Source organism: Hevea brasiliensis, chromosome 12, assembly GCF_030052815.1.
Source record: "Hevea brasiliensis isolate MT/VB/25A 57/8 chromosome 12, ASM3005281v1, whole genome shotgun sequence".
Lineage (NCBI taxonomy): Eukaryota > Viridiplantae > Streptophyta > Magnoliopsida > Malpighiales > Euphorbiaceae > Hevea > Hevea brasiliensis.
Genome location: NC_079504.1, coordinates 6,011,592 through 6,032,271, shown reverse-complemented (window position 1 = coordinate 6,032,271; position 20,680 = coordinate 6,011,592). Strand labels below are relative to the sequence as shown.

Below are 20,680 nucleotides of genomic sequence, written 5' to 3'. Positions count from 1 at the left end.
GGCCATTTCTTCTGGTCTTTAGCTTCCTTGTCTTGTGTTAGCCTGTTACAGGCTTTTAATGGAACGAAACCCATGTTCAAAAAAAATAAATAAATCCACATGCGGGAGGCGATCATTTATCGAGCTTTGAAATCTCTATTTCTATCATCTGAGCTGGGGTATTGCAGGCCTAGAAAATTGAAAGTAGGTGTGCTGTGGGAGCCGTATATAGCATAATTTACATAAAGTAAAAAATACATATTATACTAATATGCTATTAAATTCAAAAAACTTGCTAAAAAAAACTTTCATCTTGTTAGCTGGGAAAGTGTAGTTGTGGAGGGGGGAAGTTAAAATTGAGATTATTTGGATCAAAGTGATTGAGAACATCTGGTGATTGGTGACAAGAAATCAATCATGTCCTTAATCATTTCACTGCTGATCTCCTCCAAAATGGCATCCCCAATCTGAAACCCAATGTCCCTTCGCTGTGGCTCATAACCCCTCCATTCATGCGCTGAATCCTGAAATTCCAATTCCAGTAGTTCCCTCAAGGTTGATTCTTCGCCATACTGTTTTCCATAGAACTTAATTTTCTCTCCAATGAGCTTTCCAAGCTCTTCTGATGCCAAATATTCTCTCTGTTGTTGCTGCTGCTTCTCCTTCTCCTTCCTTCCTTGGTTCTCTACTATCTCCCTTACACAGTCAAAAAGAAGTTGCTTTGTTTGCTGCAAACATGACCTGGATTTCAAGTGATGTGAAGAAAGATTGGATTGGACAAGCTCCTGTATTTCTGAGACTCCTGGTAAAGTTGGTTTCTCAGTTGCTGAGTGGAAAAATATTTTCCACAGAGAAGCTGATAGAATAGAGTCTTCTGTAACTTTCTTGGAAGAAAGAACACAGGTTTTTGAGGTATTCTTTTCTTTTAAGGTACAGAAGCACTCTGTTTTATCCACGAGAAGAAATGGAAGAAGATTTCAACATCAAATAAGAAAATTACGGATAAACTGATGGTAAACTAATGGCAGATAAGAACATTAACTGTTATCAAGTGGGTAACCTGTATGTGAAGCTACCTCTTCTAATACAGACACTGGGCTGAGCTGTCTACTTTCTTCTATGCATTGCCATTGGAGCTTTCTATCTGTAACAGCCTGTTAATTTTATGAGTAAATTTATTTTGAAGAAAAATAATTGCGGAATGTCACTTTATCTAGGCAAGAAGAAAATACAGTTTTCCTACCTCTTGTTCTATTAGCTTGCAGCGTTTGAAAGACTGGGAAGTGTTAGTTGTGAACGAGATGTGATCTTTTTGCTGAGAAGTGGAAGTTTCTTCTGCATCGCTTCCACAACATGAATTAAACACTGTCGAGCTGCTAGCAGAAGAAAATCTATCTATTTCTACTGCTTCTTGTTTATTCCTGTCCTTCTTCTCTGTAACATCAACATCTCCATCCCTATGATTGGAAACTTTAGTTCTGAGTCTCTCGTTGAAGGAAATGACCTGATTATATGCACTCCTTAATACCTTTGGACAGTACGTAATACCCTTTTTGGTCCTTTTAAGACCAAAGCTAAATGAACTCTTGAGGGATTTTCTTGAATTGCCATGACAACAAGGGAAGCTAGAGCTACTTCCTGCATTAAAGCTGTTTCTCAAATAACCTCTTTCCACTAGGCAAAGCTCTAGGATAAAAGGTTCTTGCTGCTCTTGGAGGAGTTCTCGAAGTTGTTTAACTGGTATTTTGGGATCCGTGGCAGTCATTAGTTGAAGCTATGGAGGGTTTGGAAATGTAGAAGAGGGTGGTAGTTTAGGAAGTTCTGCAGAGAAGATGCATGGATAGGTAGTATATTCAATACAATAGACAAAGCATATCTGTCAGTAAGAGACAGAAGAAGAGAAGACCGAGGATTTAAGGCTTGGATAGAGAGAACATGTTCTCTATGCCATATGGTCTTAATTGCTGGAGGTGGTGGTGGTGGTGGCACCCTCTTTGAAGTTCCAGATTGCCTGCACTATACTTAAGATCATTGAGGTTTTGTAATGGAGTACTTCTATTTCATTGTTTGGTTTGGTGTGCATCACAGTTTGTCTTTATTTTTAGTCTTCATTCCCTGTTTGGACTCTCTCATATAGAGACATAGATGGTCCTAACAGAATTTGTCTTATCTGTGAGGAAAATACAAGCAAGAAATGAACTTAATTGCAAATAAACATAAATGTAGAAATACTTGAAACAGAGTTCAAATGCAAACTCTCTTTTCTCAGCTCCCTAGGCCTTGGTGGGGTAATCATATTCATAATTCATCCTTTTGCTTAGCTTTAAAGCTCAAAAGAATGGATGATGAAACGATCCCTTTTTTTCTGTTGTTTAGTTTTGGTTATTTTAGAGATTATCGAGAGCCCAAATCATGATATTAAAAAGGCCCACAACCAGGAAAAGGGTAAATGGCATTCGTGTCGGTGGGTCATGTCCTGCACGCTCCTCAAATAACCCTCCCCATAAAGTCCCAATTGCCAAAAGCAAAATGGGGACAAGGTGGGATCGCTATAGACAAATAGACCTTCTTGAAAAGAATTATATGCATATATAAAGATAAAATTAAGTGTTGATTTTATTGAGCTGTTAAAAAATAATTGAGTGCAACCCATTAAATAAAATAGTTTTAGATTAATTTTGCCATAATTTTTTAAAAAAGGATTATTAAAATTTAAATCTATAATTATATGCACTATGAAGAGAGAGAGAGGTGGGAAAGTTGTTGGCAATCCATGTCTTTATCTTGCATATTGTGTTATAATAATGTTGTTTTGTTGGAACAAAATGTTTGTTAGGCTTTAATTAGACACTAACAATAAAATTGAAATTCTCAACTACAAATGATTAGTCCCCACACTATTTATTTATTTTGGAAAATTTTCTTTTATTACAGTCCAACCACAACTTTAATGCTACCCACTTCATGACACCTGTACTCCTTCTATTGTTTCAATCAGACATCGTTGTTGACAGTCGGATTGGCTCCGCTTATTTGAAACCGTTTAATTGTGGACTCTGAATTTTAAATTATAGTTGAAGAATTTTTTTTTTTTTATATATATGACAAAATATCTCTTTCATTTCTTTTTTTTATATATATAATTAATTATAATTAGATTTTAACTCAAAATTTTATAATTTTAAATATAATTTTAATATTATTAAATTAAAAAAATATATTTTTTAATTAATAAAAAACTATTTATCAACAAATTTTTAAAACCTTTACATTAATTGTTACATTCATGTAGATTTTATCACATTTAATCATTTTGTCTATCTAATTGACAAAATACGAATAATTATTTTATCCAAAAAAGAAAGACTAATTATTATTATTATTTTTTTTTATGGGATAATGATGTATCCATTAAATTAGTATTACATACATGATTGGATAGTTAATCTCACACTATACTTGCTTGAGCTTTTAAGTGGGTTGTTATATATTATTTAGCTAAAAAATTATCGTAAGTTCTCTTCAATTTCAGTTAAGATTTCAACTCGATTTTATTAAATTTAATTATCAAATTTTTTTATTTAAAAAAAAACAAAAATTTTAATTTAAAATTAGATAAAAATTAATTTAATTTAATTCAAAATAAATTTAATTAAATTTAAATTTAAAATTAATTAATTTTAATTTAATTTCAATTTCGATATTTAATTAGAGCGGGGGTTAAGTATTTGATGTGATATGATGATGTTATGTCATAATTAGGTTTCGTGATTACAGTTAAGAATAGAATAAAGCTAAAAAATAAAAGACGTTACTTAATGAGGTGTGTCATCTTGAATCGCTCGATCGTTTGTTACGCATGCTTATCACATTTGTGGGACCCCACAAGGTGGAAATTTTCCCCGTAAAAAGTAGAATGGGTCTTTATTATCAATCACATTCTAATCAATTTGTCCAAAACTCATTCGTCATTGGTGCACCATCTTTGATCATTCAAAGCTAAAGCATCTTCGCATTAAATTATTAATCGACAGGTTCGGTTGATTTTTAAAGAGAGAAAAAAAAAATCTTAATTAAGAGTATAATTAATTAATCTTCTTTCAATTTTAAAAATCTAAAGAATCCAAATTTTGATAATTTTTTCCCTTTATTTTGCAGCCCTCTCGGGGGCATTCCGTCTGCCAAAGAAAAACGGGAAGTAGCTGGGTTTTAAAAGGCCACCGTTACATGAGTTGGAATTATGTCTTTCGTCCTTGAATGAGAGTCCTGAGCCCACCGATTTTAGGAACATAATTTTTACTCTCCATTTTCAAACAACAAATTAATAATTTTAGGATCCAAACTCGAATTCTAATCATGTATGAGAATAAAGATTCCTCTCAAGTCTGGCTTTGAGAGCCCGAGGTCAGATCAATAAGTTATGCAGGTAAGAACAGAAATCTCCGGAAATTGTTCATGGTGAAAACTATGTTGAAAATCAGTTAAAGAGGTGACCCAGACTGCAATGGTGATGTAGTAGAATACGACCGAGTCTTGATAATGCTAGAAGACGGTCCTAGGCTGGTACCCAAATGAGCAACAATTTGTAGTAAACTTATGAGTGCTATCCATGTAAAATATATCTAGTATTACATTCAGAGGAATTCAGGTAAATGCATAACAAAGAACATGCAGAACATATGAAACAAGGGAAGGCCTATATAACATTAAAGAAACAACTACATGGCCTTCAACATCCAAGAGAATTGGATGCTGAAACTGTTTGCATGACTCTCAATTTCTCAATTTTTTATTTAAGTTCACTTTTGAAGGATGTAAATGATCTCTGCCTACTAGCAAAAGCAACATTGAAGTGTTTAATCTGTTCTTCAAGAGCTTTCCTACTTTGTGCTTAAATGTTCAAATCTTTCAAAATTTTCCTTTTGCTCACTAACAAGTGCATGCTTTTGAGATGATTCTGAGATTGTTTCAAGCAAGGAATCCCTTTCCCCTTTCAAAAGCTGAAGATCTCTTTCCAAGCTAGTATATTTTTCTCTATAAACCTCCAGAAGCTGGTTATTGAGATCCAGCTTCTTCTCCAAATCATTGAATTTCTCCTTGATACTGTAAAGTTCATAGTTTAGTTTCTCCTTTAAAGAACTTTCTCCTTCCAGAGTGGAGTCCTTCATCACATTTAAAAGCTAAATCTTAAAAAAGAAAAACGACTTATATGCGCTACTTTTCGAGCTAAAATGCAGTTCTTTTATCTTACAAGTAGCATACTTGCTGTTCTTTAATAGTAAAGACATAAGAAGAAAAAATGACTTTCATTAAAAAAAATGAAAAACATAATCAGGACCTCAAAGACTACAGTTTTTCAATCATTCATGGTGTTATTTTTATATGGCTTGAATTTTGGATATGTTTTTCATGAACCTGAATTGTGATCAACTCAAAAATTTCACGCTGCGACCTGATTGGAATAAAAAGTGAGATCTATGGTAGTATCGGAAGTTATGAGACCAATATAAATATTATAATATTTTGCTCTTTTGCAGTAGAGTATTGAGATATCTAGGTTAAAATTTGAAAGTTCTGAATGATTATAACTTGCTCTTCTCATCATAGTAGAACTTTTTCTCTTATTTTACAAGTAGACGTAGACCTTACGGTTGAACCACGTTAAATCCTGTTGTGTTATTTTTCTTTTTCTTTTCTATACTGTGTAATTGTGCGATTTATATGTGTGCTTTAAATTTGCGTGCTTATCATAACACACACATCATAAATGCACACAATGCCAAGAAAACCTTAAGAAAAGTACAGACTCGACAAAAATAATTGTGTACAAGCTTCATTTATGGTTCTTCATCCCACTAAGTCAGTAAATTTTCCCTTCGCGTTCAAATTGTAAACCATGAGAATTTTCAGTAGAACATTGGCCTGGAAGTTAATTTCTATTATAACAAATGCGTCATGATATGTTTAAGCGGTTGAAAGGGCTATGGATAAGAACTAACAAGAGATGATAATGTTCCTAGGAGACTGAACACAAATTTCCAACTCATACTCTATTTCTGGTTAGAAATTGCTCATCATTTGATAATTAACAAGTGAAGCTACATAATCATGTTAACAAAAGCATAGTGAGACAGTTTAAATGATTGAAGTCCTAAAAAAGTTAACAGCATATCCAAATATCAAGAGGAAAAATAAGATCATGATCAATAAAAGATATCTTGACAATTGTGACGAGGCAGCTACCTTACCGTCGCAGCCACATATTGCGCTCTTAACTTCTTTAGTCTGAATGGCTAATTTCTCTGATGCTACCAGGGATGTAATTGTGCCTCTTAAGCTCTCAGAAAGTACTTTGCAGTGCTCTTGGACCAGGGAATCATTTCTTGGGAAAAATTCATGACCATCCTTTTTGATAAATAAATGAGATTCCAGATTTGAGAAAAGTCTTATGCCAATTTCACTTGTGCTTGAGAGCAATTTTGCAGTGGAAGATTTGCCATCAGGTACAAAACTCTGTTACAAACAACAAAACAGAAAGCATATCTTACCTAAAAAATGTTGGCAAATATGAGTGCATAGGCATACATAATGCATAAGCTTCACCTCCAATGTTAATAAAAGATCCTTGTAAATTTTTTTGCAGTTGGCTACAGATTTGCACAGCCTTTGAGGAATCTCTTGAATTATCAATGCTTCTTTTTTCAGTTCTGATATCTCCTCCATCAAATGATCATTTAACAACAATTGCTATGAGTGCTTCTTCTGTAAACATATACATCCACCACATGAAAGCATGAAATGCATGCAATAAAATATTAATTTTTAGTCAAAAATAAATAATAGAATGAGAACAAAAATATAGTTTTTTATCAAGAGTTTCACTGATTGGCATGGCATCTAGTGTAAAATGTAAATGTAGGAAAAGCAGCTGTATAGTGAACTCAGTTTGAAATTAAGGCTTGCTACAGATATCAATGTAAAGCTAAGACCAGAAATTTCGTTGACATAAATTTTGGAAATAGACAAAAGAATTTAGAGGGTTAATCAATTCTCAAACAAGACAAGCAACACATTTATAATCATCAATGGAACATAGCCAGCTGATAGTTAACCGAAAATTTGAAAATGCAAAGCTGAATATATACTAACCTTGAGTTCATTCTTCTCTTCAGTGATGAGTTCTAATTGTCTTTTAAGATTCTCTACTTCATTTCTGTGGTTATCAATTGAAAAGACCTGACAAATTTATTAAGTCCAATTAAAATAAGTACATACATTATTTACTAGAAGTTTTCTCAACATCAATGAAATTGCAGTAACATGAGAAGTAATAGCCATAGATCACATCCAAGCCTAAAAATACATGAAGACAAGTCTCATAAAGCCCTCAAATTATGGACTCTGCGAATGATGGTAATATTTTTGTGACAGGTTATCAAGAATGAGTATGAGGAGCTTCCAATTTATAATTATTTCATCTAGGAACCTGTCCGTGAAAAGGAGGAATGAGAATCTACTTGAAAACAAGAGAACTAACAATGAACTTGACAAATCTTAGTTAAAGGTAGATGGATTGCAGATTATAAAATCTTAGTCTTATTCTTATACTGTTAATTCAACAACACAAGTTAAAATACAAAATAAGATGAATAAAATGTAATTTTTACACAATATTGATAATTGTGTGAAAGAAAAACTTAGAATTATAAACTCACATCATTTATGTCACTTGATGGAAAGGATTGAACTTTTCTTGCAGGGGTCATCTGAATTGAATCAAGGTCAGCTATGTAACCTTTGTTCACTTTTAACCAAGTGTCTTCATCAGCTACATTGCTAAGAGTGTCTGGAAGAGGACTGTAATCAGTAAGCCTTGAATTATTGGATCTTTTGGCAACAAGGGCATTTGGAGCTGCCTTAAAAAAAGGCGTTCTAAAAACATCTTCTTGGCATAAGCTATTGCTGTCATTGAATTCTCCCTTGCTACATTGTCTCCCTGAATTCTGTTCCTACCAGTGGTTATTTTATTCATAAAAAGGAAATTTGTCACACATTGGCAGAATCTAGAAATAATGGTATTGGCTACACAGCACATAAACAATGGATTTAAATGGATTCAAAATATCATCTTTTGCTCAATAGTTCATTTAGTGAAAAGCTTGAGCATGCTACGCTAACAGAAAATAAAATCAAAGATACATGTGCATGGAGCGTCTTTGCCCAAAATCAAAGATAATGTACCATAAGCCATTCTTCAGATTATTGCACAAAATCAAGCTTACCCAGTGCATTGCATATGAACCATCATCGAGAAAGATTTAATTTTCAATAATGCGCAAACAAACATAAATCACAGCGGAATCCAAAAGCAGGGGAATGAGATTGGCTGAGATGTGGTGGGTAAGGCCAACATAGAGATGTTGGTACTAACAATTTTTATACCATGATGAATAGAAGGAAGTTTTAGTTTTGTCAAAATGCAATTGGAGTGCAGATTAGGTATCTTTCTGTTTTCCAACGTCCAAATAATCAGAATTAGATAAAGATGGAGATTAGACAGCATCTTCAACAAAGAGTTTATCAGTTATACAAGTCAGGCTTTAACGTCCAAATAATCAGAATAAAATAAAGATGGAGATTAGACAGCATCTTCAACAGAGAGTTTATCAGTTATATGAGTAAAACTTTGCTTCACTTGAGTTATACCTGACCAGCATTCTTATCAAACTCTGGAAATGTGACTAGATTGCTGAGATTGCCAATTCTCATCTGCTGCTCCAAGATGCATTGATCACACTCCTTATGTGATTTCCTCTCTTCCTCCAGCTGCATTTCAAGTTTCTCCCGCTCTTGTTCATACTGGAAATCAGAAAATGAACAGAAAAATCCATGAGATGAAACTAATGCCATGTCTGAATTCATAAATTCATGAAAATTTTTCACTTCAGATCAAAGGTAAAAATCTACCTTCAGCATTTCATTTCGCAATTTTAAGATCTCTTGCTCCAAAACTTCAGCCCGAGATCCCTAAACAAGAGTTTGACAATATTGAAAATTGTTTTGGAGCCTTTATCATGTATAATTAACATGACATAATCATCACCTGCAGTTTTCTGCGCAGTTCTTCTATCTCTAACTTCTGCCGCTTCAGTAAGGCTGCATCAGTCAAAATCTGTAACAAATTCAACCTTGATTAGCTGCAATGTCCAATTCAAATGGAAGGATCTAGAGAAATGAATGAGAACAAACTGCTGCAGAGAAAGAAGCTGTCATGTTCTTATGCATTGTTGTGAAAGTAAAGGTAAATAAACAAATAGAGCATTCTAAACATTAATTCCAAGTATGAAAAAAAAAAAAAAAAAAGTGAGGCACAATTTTTTAAAATTGCAAACGACAACCCTACCACCACATGAGGTTATTAAGTAGCAAGGTGCTCATCTCGCCTTGCTATGCACAAGCACTCGTGTCATTTTGCCGACACCAAAACCTCCAACCTCAAGTGTTTCCCATTTTCAATTAAATCGCAACCCCAAAGTCACTTTGACACTCATAAATCTACATTAAAGTTAATGTGCTCAACTGGTTAATCTGTTACACATAGCAAAATGCAAACCTCATTCACTTGGGCACAATTCGTGATGCGGTTGGCTTGGCTAGCAAACTGGAGAGTTCCTTTTGTTTCTTCAATATGAACCTAGAAACCATATCACCCAAAAAGCCCATTTGACAATTTGAAAGATAATGAGGAAGAACAAGATGATATAAGAATTAAAAAAGGATTGTAAAAAATAATAGGCTACCTCTTCTGGGGCTATAGTACATATAATTGAAGTTTTGGCATTACCACCAAGAGCAGGTTGAAGTATACGAGTTAATTTGCTATCACGATAGGGAATATGCCCCCTGCATTCATAATTTAATAAATTAAGAAGTTATGCCCACTAGGATTATGCACTCAGATTTTTTCACTTAACAGATTAAGACCTGGTTTTGTTATCAGATTAAGATGTCAACAGCAAGAGAAACAATGACCTTTGCTTTGGACCATCACTTAATTTGTTTATCACATTACCAAGAGCCACCAAACTCTTGTTTATGTGCTTTCCTTCTTTCAAACGTACTCCACCAGCTCCAGTTTTAGCAATCCTTTCTGATCCAGCTAAATCTACCAAGTTCTACTTTCCACAACGACAAAGGGAACGTATAAATTTTCAAGAATGAAATACCAAACAACTCTGTTACCATCTGAAATAGAAAGAAATAGTTCATGTTGTATAAAAATCTATAGTACGCAATGTGAAGAAAATGCACACCAAAACAGAGACTCGAACAGCATCACCGCTTGAATAATCGGCTAAAGAGTTGGTATCCTTCCCTTTGCTTTCAATAACCTGACATGCAAGATAAATAGTATAAAAACACCAATAAATTTATCAGGGGAATGGTATGCAATCGGATACGACTTCCAAAAATACACCAAAGGAATACCATTCTGAATATTGTGTGAGACCTACTGCTGCGAACATTCATGTTTGTCTCCCCAAAGTGCCGATGAACTGAGAAAGTTCAGAAGAGTATATAAGCACACATTCACTATGTTTTCAAAGGAACATAGAAGAAATTTGAGGCCCATATGCATTAAAACCTTCCCCTGCTGCTATGAGCTCAAGCACTTGTTCAGCATTATTCACAATTTCCTCCCTGACCCCTGCAACAAATATACCACGCTGGAAACGAGGGAAAAAAAATTTTCAACGCTCTGTTTGGATACAAAATTTGAAATGAGGGATTTGAATTTAATTTAAATATAAATTATTAATAAATTGTATTTTTCAAATATTTTCATTTTATTTGATAAGAACTTTTTAGAATGGATTTAAAATAACACCATTTTGTAAATTATTTCAAATACATATTTAAGATATTTATTATATTTAAAGGCTAATATATATTCATAATTCTAATCAATTGAAAATATATATATATATATATATATATATATATATATATATATATATATATATATATATATATATATATATGTATGTATATCAAATTTAAATCTCATACTTTAAGTTCCCCATCCAAACACAAAGTAATTAAATTGCACATACTAAGGCAACTAATGAAAGAGTGCTTTGATAGTATCCAACCTCCAAACTCTCATGTATTTGTAATTTCTGGTGCTCCACTGCTAAAAGATCATTAATTTCTTCATTATATATTTCCATATAGGAAACCCGAATCAGAAACTCCCGGTCATACATCTGCTCCAAGAGTATTAAAAGTTAAAATTACAAATTTTGAAAGCACATAATAAACACTTGAACTTTAGCCATAGCAGTAAAGGTTACCATATTTATTTTGTTAAATATATCTCTAACTGCCCGATGAATAATTCCAGGATCAGTTTCAGAACCATTCATGGTGAAAGTCTTGCCACTGCTTGTCTGCCCATAAGCAAATGTCGTACCTGTAAAGATTTCAAAGATTACCTTAAAAACTCGCATTTAAATTCTGAACCACACATTTTCCAATTAATTCTCTTAATCACAGGTCAGAAACTCTAGCCCTTCAACAATTATCCAAAGTTAATTCACCAAATAGTACAAATCTATAGGAAAATGTACAAATCATTCTCCAAAACGAAATTTAACCAAGAAAAAGGCATACCATTGAAACCCTCTACAGCTGAATGGATGATATCTTTGGTAAGAAGCTCATAAACTCTAGCATTTGTGCAACTTTCATCAAATACATGATCTGCAAATTAAATTTAAAAAAAAAAATACAAAGAACATCCAGATAAAAATACGGGTATGTGAATCCATGAGAGGGAAAGATTAGAGGAAGTGGATGAGACAATTGATTATGACATACCAAAAGCATAAGAGACGCCGGAGATATGGGTACCGTCAGACTTGCAAAGAGAAATGTGATTATCTTCGAGCCTCCAGTAATTTCCATTGAAGATTTCTTGAGACACAGCCACTGGTGGTCTCACTCTAACCGCTACACAGATCTGCATTTCTCTTCTCTGTTTGATTTGAGCGCACCTGCCTTCCTTCTTGGCGGGATATTATGCTGTTTGATTTTCAAGCCTTCTCAATTTCAAAGGCCTTGTGTAATTACGCAAATATCCCTCCAAATTGAAGCCCATACCAGTGAACCTATAGATCCTTCGGCCCAATGTGTATTTAGGATGTTATTGGGCCTCTCCCAGTTTCCTCCTTTTTTTTTTGTTATTGGGCCCAATTTGTAAAAGAACTTGTTATTAAATCGGTTTTGAATGTTCCCCACACCTAATATGTTGTTAAAGGTTCAACTCACGAACATTAAACCATGCAATGCATGCACGCTTATAGTCAAAAAGGAATTCAATTCATCAACTTCTTAAAAACTTAATTGATCACCGCCACCACTACTTTGAAATCTCTCTCTCTCTCTCTCTCTCTCTCTCTCTTTATGTCAGCTGCTTGTAAGAACTTGCAAATGAAGAAACAGACACCGCACAATGGCTTTGAGTCAAGAAGCAAGTACATGTATGGTTCCATTAACATATAAGGCATAGCTTGTGAGAATCAATTCAAATCTGCTTTTGATCTTTCTTTTCTTATATATCTACAGTGATCAACTTTTGTTGATTTGATGGGGGCTACATATCTTGATTATCCAAATCCATTCCTTTCACTTGGAAGAGCAAGGACCCATCTTGGGGGGGATTCTGTGGTCTTCTCTAGTCCACTCTACACCATGCATGCATTTGTAATTAATTATAATTTCTTAAAGTAATTAGTTTCATATAAAAACATATATAGGAGCCCATTATTATTTTATTCATCAATAATTAAGCTCTACCAAACACGTCTTTTCTTTCTACATGATAACTAATTGACTATATATATATATATATATATATAGATTAATTCATTTGACTCTTAATTACCAACCAGTTAAGAAATATATAGTGATAGTCCGAGTTAGTTTCATCGACTCTTGTTAAATTCGTTGATTGATGCAGGTCTCACCATCTACATTAATTAATGATATTTACAATAATTAAGAAATATATATATATATATATATATATATATATATATATAAAGAAATGAGGTTTTTTTTATTGTCATGTGAGATTCTAAATTTTAGTACTGTCACATGATACTTATCATATAAAAATTATAATATTTAATAATTATAGTAATTAATATAAATTATTATTACCTTTTATGTTAAATATTTAATACTATTTTTATTTAATTCTTTTTAATTTCTTTTTAAATATATTTACTATTATTATTATTATCACAATTTTCATGATTAACTAATTAAAAATATTAAATATATTTCAATAATTTTATAAATTTTTAATTATTTTATTTAATTATAAAATTTAAGAATTATATATCTTAAAATTAATAAAATAATTTAAAATTATACTATAAAAGTAATCATATGGAGTTAAATACTTTGCCCTCTTTATCATTTTTATATATTTAATAAATTTTAATTTACTTTAATGTTATTTTATTTTTATTTATTTTATTTTAATATATATTTAATAAAAACATATTTTTAATTATATATTGAATGATATATATATAACAAATTATAAAAAAATGAAACAAAATTTTATTTATACAGTTATAGTAAACAAGAAATTTATAGTAATATTTATTTTTCATTATTTTTTATATTTTTTAGTATAATTAATAAATAATTGATATTTTTATTTTGGTTAATATTAACCATGTTATATTATTTTATTATGATTTACAAAAATTTTTAAATTATTTATATATATGATTAAGTTATTAATTTTCTAATTATGTATATATATGTTATAAATTATTTAATTATTATTATTATTATTATTATTATTATTATTATTATTATTATTATTATTATTATTATTATTATTATTATTACTGCTTAGAAAGCCCAATTTAATTAGAAATAGAAAAAACTATGAATTAATTAGATCAATTTATTAATTATTCTTAATAAACAAATGTGCTAATTTTATATATGTTATATTTTCGCTTCCTGATGAAGATGTGGTCTAGATTTTTGTAAAATAAATTTAAAAGGAGATGGGATTTTAAATCTATCACATTTATACTAAATGATAATTTTTAATTAAATTTATTAATGTTAATTTTTCTATATGTGCTAAATAATTGTAATATATAATTATTATATAATTTAATTTTTTAAATATAATTTGTAATTAATTTAATCTTTTAAAATTAAATAATTAAAAATATATTATTACTATATATAATTGTCATTCATTTTGAGATTTTTTAATTTTTAATTTAAAATAAACTATTTAATTGTTATATATATATATATATATATATATATATATATATATGAAATTTGTATTAAAAATTTTGAAAAATAAAAATAAAATTTAAAATAATTAATAAAAGGAATCTACACGTGACATGTGCTTTTATATTATTATCACGTGACTATACATAATATTCATCTAGATAGTATTATTAGGTGAAATTTTTTATTATATGTAAATTATAAATTATTTAATAATTACTCCGTTAATACTATAATAATAGCTACTATTATAAAATAACTTATAATATATTAATATATATTAATTACATATACATATTAATTATTTATATTATAAAATCTTTATTAAAAAGTTTTTGCCACAACTAAAAGTTTAATTTCCTTTAAAATATCTCCAAATTATAATCAGGCATATTTAAATTTTTATTTTTAGAAAAATTAATAATTAAATTTTTTAAACATATCTAATTATTAAAAATAATGCATATCTATTAATTTTTAAATTATTTTTTAAAAATATAAAAGTTAATATTAATTTTTTTTTTATATTTTATAAACAACTGTAATATATATAATAAATATAATTATCACACATTATACATTCTTTAATTTTTAATTTGAAAATGTTAATGATAATAAAATTAATACTCATATTTATTTTGAATGAAAATCAATACTTAATTTTTTTTATATATTTAATAAATTTTAATTTATTTTGATATTATTCTATCTTTATTATTTAAAAATAATTTTATTATTATTATTATTATTATTATTATTATTATTATATACACACACGCACGGGTATTCTGCTAGTGTTTACATATAATAAAGTCTACTTTCCCAGAGAATCGCTATTTCTAGAAAATCTAGTCAGCCACAATGTGGTGGCGTTGCAATTAAGCATGTGGTTTCTCATATACGTGGAGAAGTAGAAAAAATACATGAAGGGATAAAGGGGGTATAAAGTAAGAAGCCTCCCACGTGACTTAAAACAAAAAATTTGAAAAAGAAAAAGACAAATATTCCATAATTTTTTGGATAGAATGAAGGTCGTGGCCTCACTTGTCTACGATGATTTTATAATGAAGAAGAAGCATATATATTTTTGGAATCTGGATCTTTCAAGAAAACAAAAGAATCTGAAACTCCCCGTTTTCCAAACACGTGGGACTTCTTGTATCCTTAGTATTGGAGGCATATTCATTTCCCAGAAGCCGACCAAATTATATAATTTGCAGAGAAAATACATGATTTTATCCCTAAAATTTTCTTTCAAGACTTTTCCTTGACAGTAAATGAAAAACACTTTTGAAATTATTAACTGCGTGGCATCAAAAAAAATAATAAAAAAAGTTAAAATAACCTTCGGTACAATTATTATTATTATTATTTTTTTGAAATTTGATTAATATGCTATTCACGAAAAAAATATATTAATATACGAAAGAAGTGAAAAATGGAAAGCTATAGCTTGTATATGGATATGAAGATATATTATAATAATTAATTATTTTAAGCTGCTTAATTAGTTAATTAAAGTTGCACCAATTTAATAATTTCATTTCATTTCTTTTTTTTCATTGCCTAGAATTTGAATTTGAGTTCTCATATATAGTATTTTTATACCATATCAGCATAATTAAGTTAATTTATTGATTACCTACGTAGTTATTTTTTATATATTTATTAATTATTACTTAATTTATGTTTATTCATAATTTGAAATTTGGATTATAAATATACATAATTTATGCTTCGATTATTTCTTTTTTTATGATTAATTTTAATTAAATTTTAGATTTCACATTTTCGAAGAGAGTTAATTAGGTGTTCATAATTTTGATTAAAAAAATAAAAATAAAATATAATAAACCGAGCTTTAGAACAAGACTATCGTAGATCACGACCGAGCCTTCGGAAAACCATTTTCTTTTCTTTTTTTTTTTCTTTAGCTGTTTTTTTACAGAGTAGAAGGGAACCAAAGAAAAAGAACATGCTTGTTCTTTTTGAAAAGGTGAATGGGTAATATAATAATAGTCCTGTTACACCAACTTTTGTTAATTTCTTGGGATGAATCTTTAATTAGGTGGAACTTATATTCGTGGGTCCAAAACAAGTTAAACATCCTCCTCAATTAATGCAACAACAGTGCTTTAATTTTATCGCTAGCTTGTTTTTTTCTTGGCATAGCAATTAATTAATTAATAATTCGTGGGTAGCAAGAGAAAGGACAAAAACAGCACTCCATTTCATTGCTAATCACTAATCCTCAAAAATCATATGTATATTTACATGCACATTATAGATAATGCCTGAGTTTTCACGAGCTTACAAATTTTAGCTCTAGATCTCTGTAGCTATTAGCAAAGCATGTTAAAGTAATAAAGGATACCTCTGCTGAAAAAGAAGTCCCAAACAAGACAGAGACCAAAAAGCTTTACATGGTATAACAACGTGGGTGTTTTTTTAAAAAATATATATATATATATATATATATTTTTTGACGACCACCCACCTGGTTTCTACTAGGGGAGAGAGGGAAGAGAGAGCTCTAATATTTTTCTTTTGTGTTTATTAGAGCTTTAATGGACTTAATTATGATTATGTTAAAAATTATAAGGTTGATGATAATTATTTTGAATGCATGGCAACTAAAGCATGGCGTAGATCAGAAAGTCTGGCTTGGAGACCTAAATATTCAGTTGTCAACTGGTCATTCTCTCTCCATAACACGTGACACTGCCCTAAAACTGAACCCAACAGCTTCTTCAGCTCCTGGTTCTGTATTTTTAACCGGTTCACTTCAACCTCAAGGTTCTCTAAATGCTGCTTCTTTCTCCAGCGGGACCGTCGAGCTGACTCGCGGTTTGATATCATGCGCCTTCGCTTTCTCTCATCAACCGAGTAAACCACCCGGTTTGAGTTTGAGTTTGAGTTTGAGTTGGAACCCTCCAAACCGGAGTCTGGGCTACGGGTGGGAGACTCAAATAGGGATAAGAGTTCTTGAATTTCACTGGCAGTGAACCCGGTTTCAAGAACCGGGTAATGGAGTTGGACCGCATCTTGGGGAAAGAACATGGCGATGACTCGGGAGAGCAAATATGAGAAAACCGGTACTTTAACACTTATCTTTGAAAGTGAACCGGAGGGAGGAAAGAAGGGGAAAAGGGAAGGAAGAAGCGTGGGGAAGAGGAATTTATAGAGAAGAGAAATGGGAGGTAGGGACCAACACAAACAAAAAAGATTATGGAAGAGCAAGGGTATTTTTGTCCAGAATAGTATAGCTATATGCTTTTTTGGTGTCAGGTGGCAATCATGCACGATGGGGAGATGAAGTATTGAAGTTAGCTTAATCGCTAAGAATCAAATAAAAACATACAAATTAAGATTAAAAAAGAGTGTGACGTTTACTGGAGAAAGAACACAACTTTATAGCAGAAGTCATATGGAATACGGAGCTGCCCAAAAGTATTATATTATATATTATATATATGAAAAATATTTCATAATTACTAATTAATTCATTAATTACTATGTAGTGGGTTTCGTAAGTCCGAAAGTTCTAGGTGCTATCTAACTTTGCCAATAATAATAATAATGAAGTGATTTCTCATATTTTACTATTGCAAGAGATAAGAAATTGAACAGAAGAAATAGTAGTTGCTATAACATGGGATGCACATTCTGAATAGTAAGGAATATTCCGGGGGTAGGGTAGTTTAACTAATTAATAGTTGGCAGTTAGTATTGGATTGTTGCATGTTAATTATCAAAATTGAAAACCAAGAATTAATAGTGGAGGCTAATATGCACACGTTCATTGTGGTTTATCATGTAAGTTTAGGTGAGGAATTAAAGAGAATCCAAGCAGCTCTTCCGTTGCCTCATGCCTCTGCTATTGTCTGCTTGTGTGTAGTCTCTCAGATATAGGTCGGCTTTGGGTGATTCCAGCATGCCAAATTAAGGATTTTAGCTCCTCTATACAAATAAGTTACACCGTTTTCATTATTATAACTCTTAAATACTAATTTAAGCGTCGAAATGGTGAACTCAGTGGTGTGGTTCAATTCCCAAGTAGCCATCGCGTGGGGATGATGCTTAAATTAAGGGATCCACCAGACACCCCCTTTTTCAAATGAATTTTCAACTGCCCTCCATATGCTGGGCAATGATGGCTATATATATATATATATATACAGTAGTACGTTTCGTTCTCCGAAAACATTGCCCCATCAGTATAGTAATAGAACTATTGCATTTAATTTTAGGCCTCAAATTAGGCCAATTATATAATGTGGGTCATCATCTTCATGGCTACAGCAAGCTCTTAAAAGTCGCATTTGAGTGGGTGGAGCAGGTTTGCGTCGTTTCAGATGTTGTCTTATTAATTATTTTATATTCTTTTATTTAGTTTAATAATTAAAAATATATTATTTACTTTAAAAAATATAATATGCGGGTTTACTATTTCTCTGATCTTCCTATAAAAAAAAATTAATAATTTATTAAATCATATAAATATAAAATTCATTTCATATAATTTATGGAGAGACTCACACATCTCTCTACATATATATAAAAATAAAAAATTATTAAAATTTAATACTTAGAGTATCTTCAATCATTTTCCTTTCAAGTTGAGATCACTTAAAATTTCCAATGATTATTATGTATTTTTTTATTTTTGTCAATTGTTCAAAATTTATTTTGTAATTTCTTTCTAATTTACAATTTGAGATAAATTATTTTAAATTACTTAAAATGAGCTAAAAGTTTTATTTTTTTTTTATTTTAGTTTAATTTTAAATTTTTTTTGTTTCATACATATAGAGAGGGAGGAGGGGATTTAACTTGAGTCTCCTAAATACAATATGTATCATTGGACTATATCCACTATTATATAATTTTAAATATTTTAATCCATACACCAATAATAATTGCATTTTCTAAAATATCATATATATTATACATTTATTACATAATTGTTTTAACAATAAAGTATTGAATATTAATTCATTTTATGATTAAGAATATTTTTATCCATAAAATGATATGAATTAAAATAGATATTTTGGCATTAAATGGTTATTTGTAGTTTTAATTTAAAATTTAAATGTTAAATAATTAGTAAATCATGTTTTAATTTGATTGATTTCTTAATTAAGCTAAAAGGACCAGAAGTCTCCAATTCGATTATGCCGTTCATGATTCCTTTGGGCAAAGTCATCTACAATATTCAAAATTTCTTTTCCCATTGGCCTAAATTTGCGTCCACAGATTAATATATATATATATATATATATATATATATATATATATATATATATCTGTGTGTGTGTGTTTTTATTTAAATGTTATCTATTCGTCAGCCCTTTAAAGGAGGGTTGAAATATTATTATTTAGTATTTAACTACTTCAAAATTAAATTATTAATTTTTTTTTAAACTTTCAACTATTTATTTTACAGCTAATTACAATTGATGAAAAATATATTAAATAAAAAATAAGGCATAATTATATAAAAAAAAAAAATTCAAACTGTGAATTTGTGGTTTAATCTAAATTTTCTAATTTTGACAATTTAGGTTAAACTAATTGTAATTATATATACTTAATTAAATTAGAAATATTGAAATTAAAAAATAATTTATTGATTAAATTTTTTCCCTTGTCTCTCTCCTCACTCTCTCTTTTTTTTAATCAATTTTCTGTTTTATTTATTAAAATAAAATTTTAATTTTAAAGAATAAATTTTTTTTATTTAGATTTTATCAATTTAATAAGTTAAATAAAATTTTAATATTTTTAAGAATTGGACCTCAATTGTCAAAATGAAAAGATTTAAATTAAATCATAATTTAGCCAAATAGTTGACGTTTTGATGTAATTAAGAAAAAAAAAATCGACAAATATGACCAAAATTGATCGAAAAAGTAACCAATGACTTGAAGTTTCTTAAATCAGAATGGAGTTTTAAACTGTGGACAAAAGACACTGTGTACCAAATACAAGAAAATGACAATTCTCGTGCTCTCATCACTCTTCTTTACCGTTAAACTTCAATTCAAATGACAGAGACACCAGCCACTGCAATGGAAATGTCAATTTGAATTATCAAAGAAATCACAAGAAGAAAGCTGAAGAATGTCAATGTCTATCCATATCCTAACCATCCCCCTTTTTTATTGAGCTAAGTGGGTTTTCTGATTTCGGAAAGGACATTCAAACTGCAAAGCCATTTCAATTGTGGGGGAAAGAAAGATTATGTGAAGCTAGGGTAAAGCAAGAAAGATATAAAGCAACTAGAGGCCACCTCTAATTGGACAACAAGAAGAAAAACCTTGAATGTAAAAAAAAAAAAAAAGTAGCATAGAGAGAAAGA

The 20,680-nt window shown here is 30.3% G+C and overlaps 3 protein-coding genes across 4 annotated transcripts; all 3 read right to left on the bottom strand.

The window, feature by feature from the left end:
- Positions 1-177: 177 nt before the first annotated feature.
- Positions 178-2,279, bottom strand: LOC110669840 (uncharacterized). 2 transcript variants are annotated; one of them, XM_021831668.2, is made up of 3 exons: positions 1,223-2,279; positions 1,022-1,133; positions 178-922 (listed from the first exon to the last, which is right to left on the bottom strand). In XM_021831668.2, the coding sequence occupies exons 1-3, from the start codon at positions 1,742-1,744 to the stop codon at positions 351-353; spliced, it is 1,206 nt and encodes a 401-aa protein (XP_021687360.2). In that variant the 5' UTR covers positions 1,745-2,279; the 3' UTR covers positions 178-350. The 2 variants fall into 2 exon arrangements, with proteins under 2 accessions (XP_021687360.2, XP_021687361.2); XM_021831669.2 differs by having other exon boundaries at positions 1,040-1,133; positions 1,223-2,277.
- A 2,331-nt stretch (positions 2,280-4,610) lies between these two features.
- LOC110669768 (kinesin-like protein KIN-7N) lies at positions 4,611-12,054 on the bottom strand. The gene is given in 19 exon segments (XM_021831537.2): positions 4,611-4,892; positions 4,894-5,141; positions 6,223-6,492; positions 6,583-6,741; positions 7,129-7,215; positions 7,695-7,988; positions 8,686-8,838; positions 8,947-9,006; positions 9,083-9,151; positions 9,593-9,673; positions 9,780-9,882; positions 10,012-10,154; positions 10,293-10,370; positions 10,468-10,535; positions 10,625-10,706; positions 11,133-11,246; positions 11,334-11,452; positions 11,653-11,742; positions 11,860-12,054. Coding segments are annotated over 19 exon segments (2,550 nt in total). The 5' UTR covers positions 12,008-12,054; the 3' UTR covers positions 4,611-4,708.
- Positions 12,055-16,929: 4,875 nt separating this feature from the next.
- LOC110669837 (basic leucine zipper 4) lies at positions 16,930-17,376 on the bottom strand. Its single transcript, XM_021831665.2, has one exon. The coding sequence runs from the start codon at positions 17,374-17,376 to the stop codon at positions 16,930-16,932; it is 447 nt and encodes a 148-aa protein (XP_021687357.2).
- Positions 17,377-20,680: the final 3,304 nt, after the last annotated feature.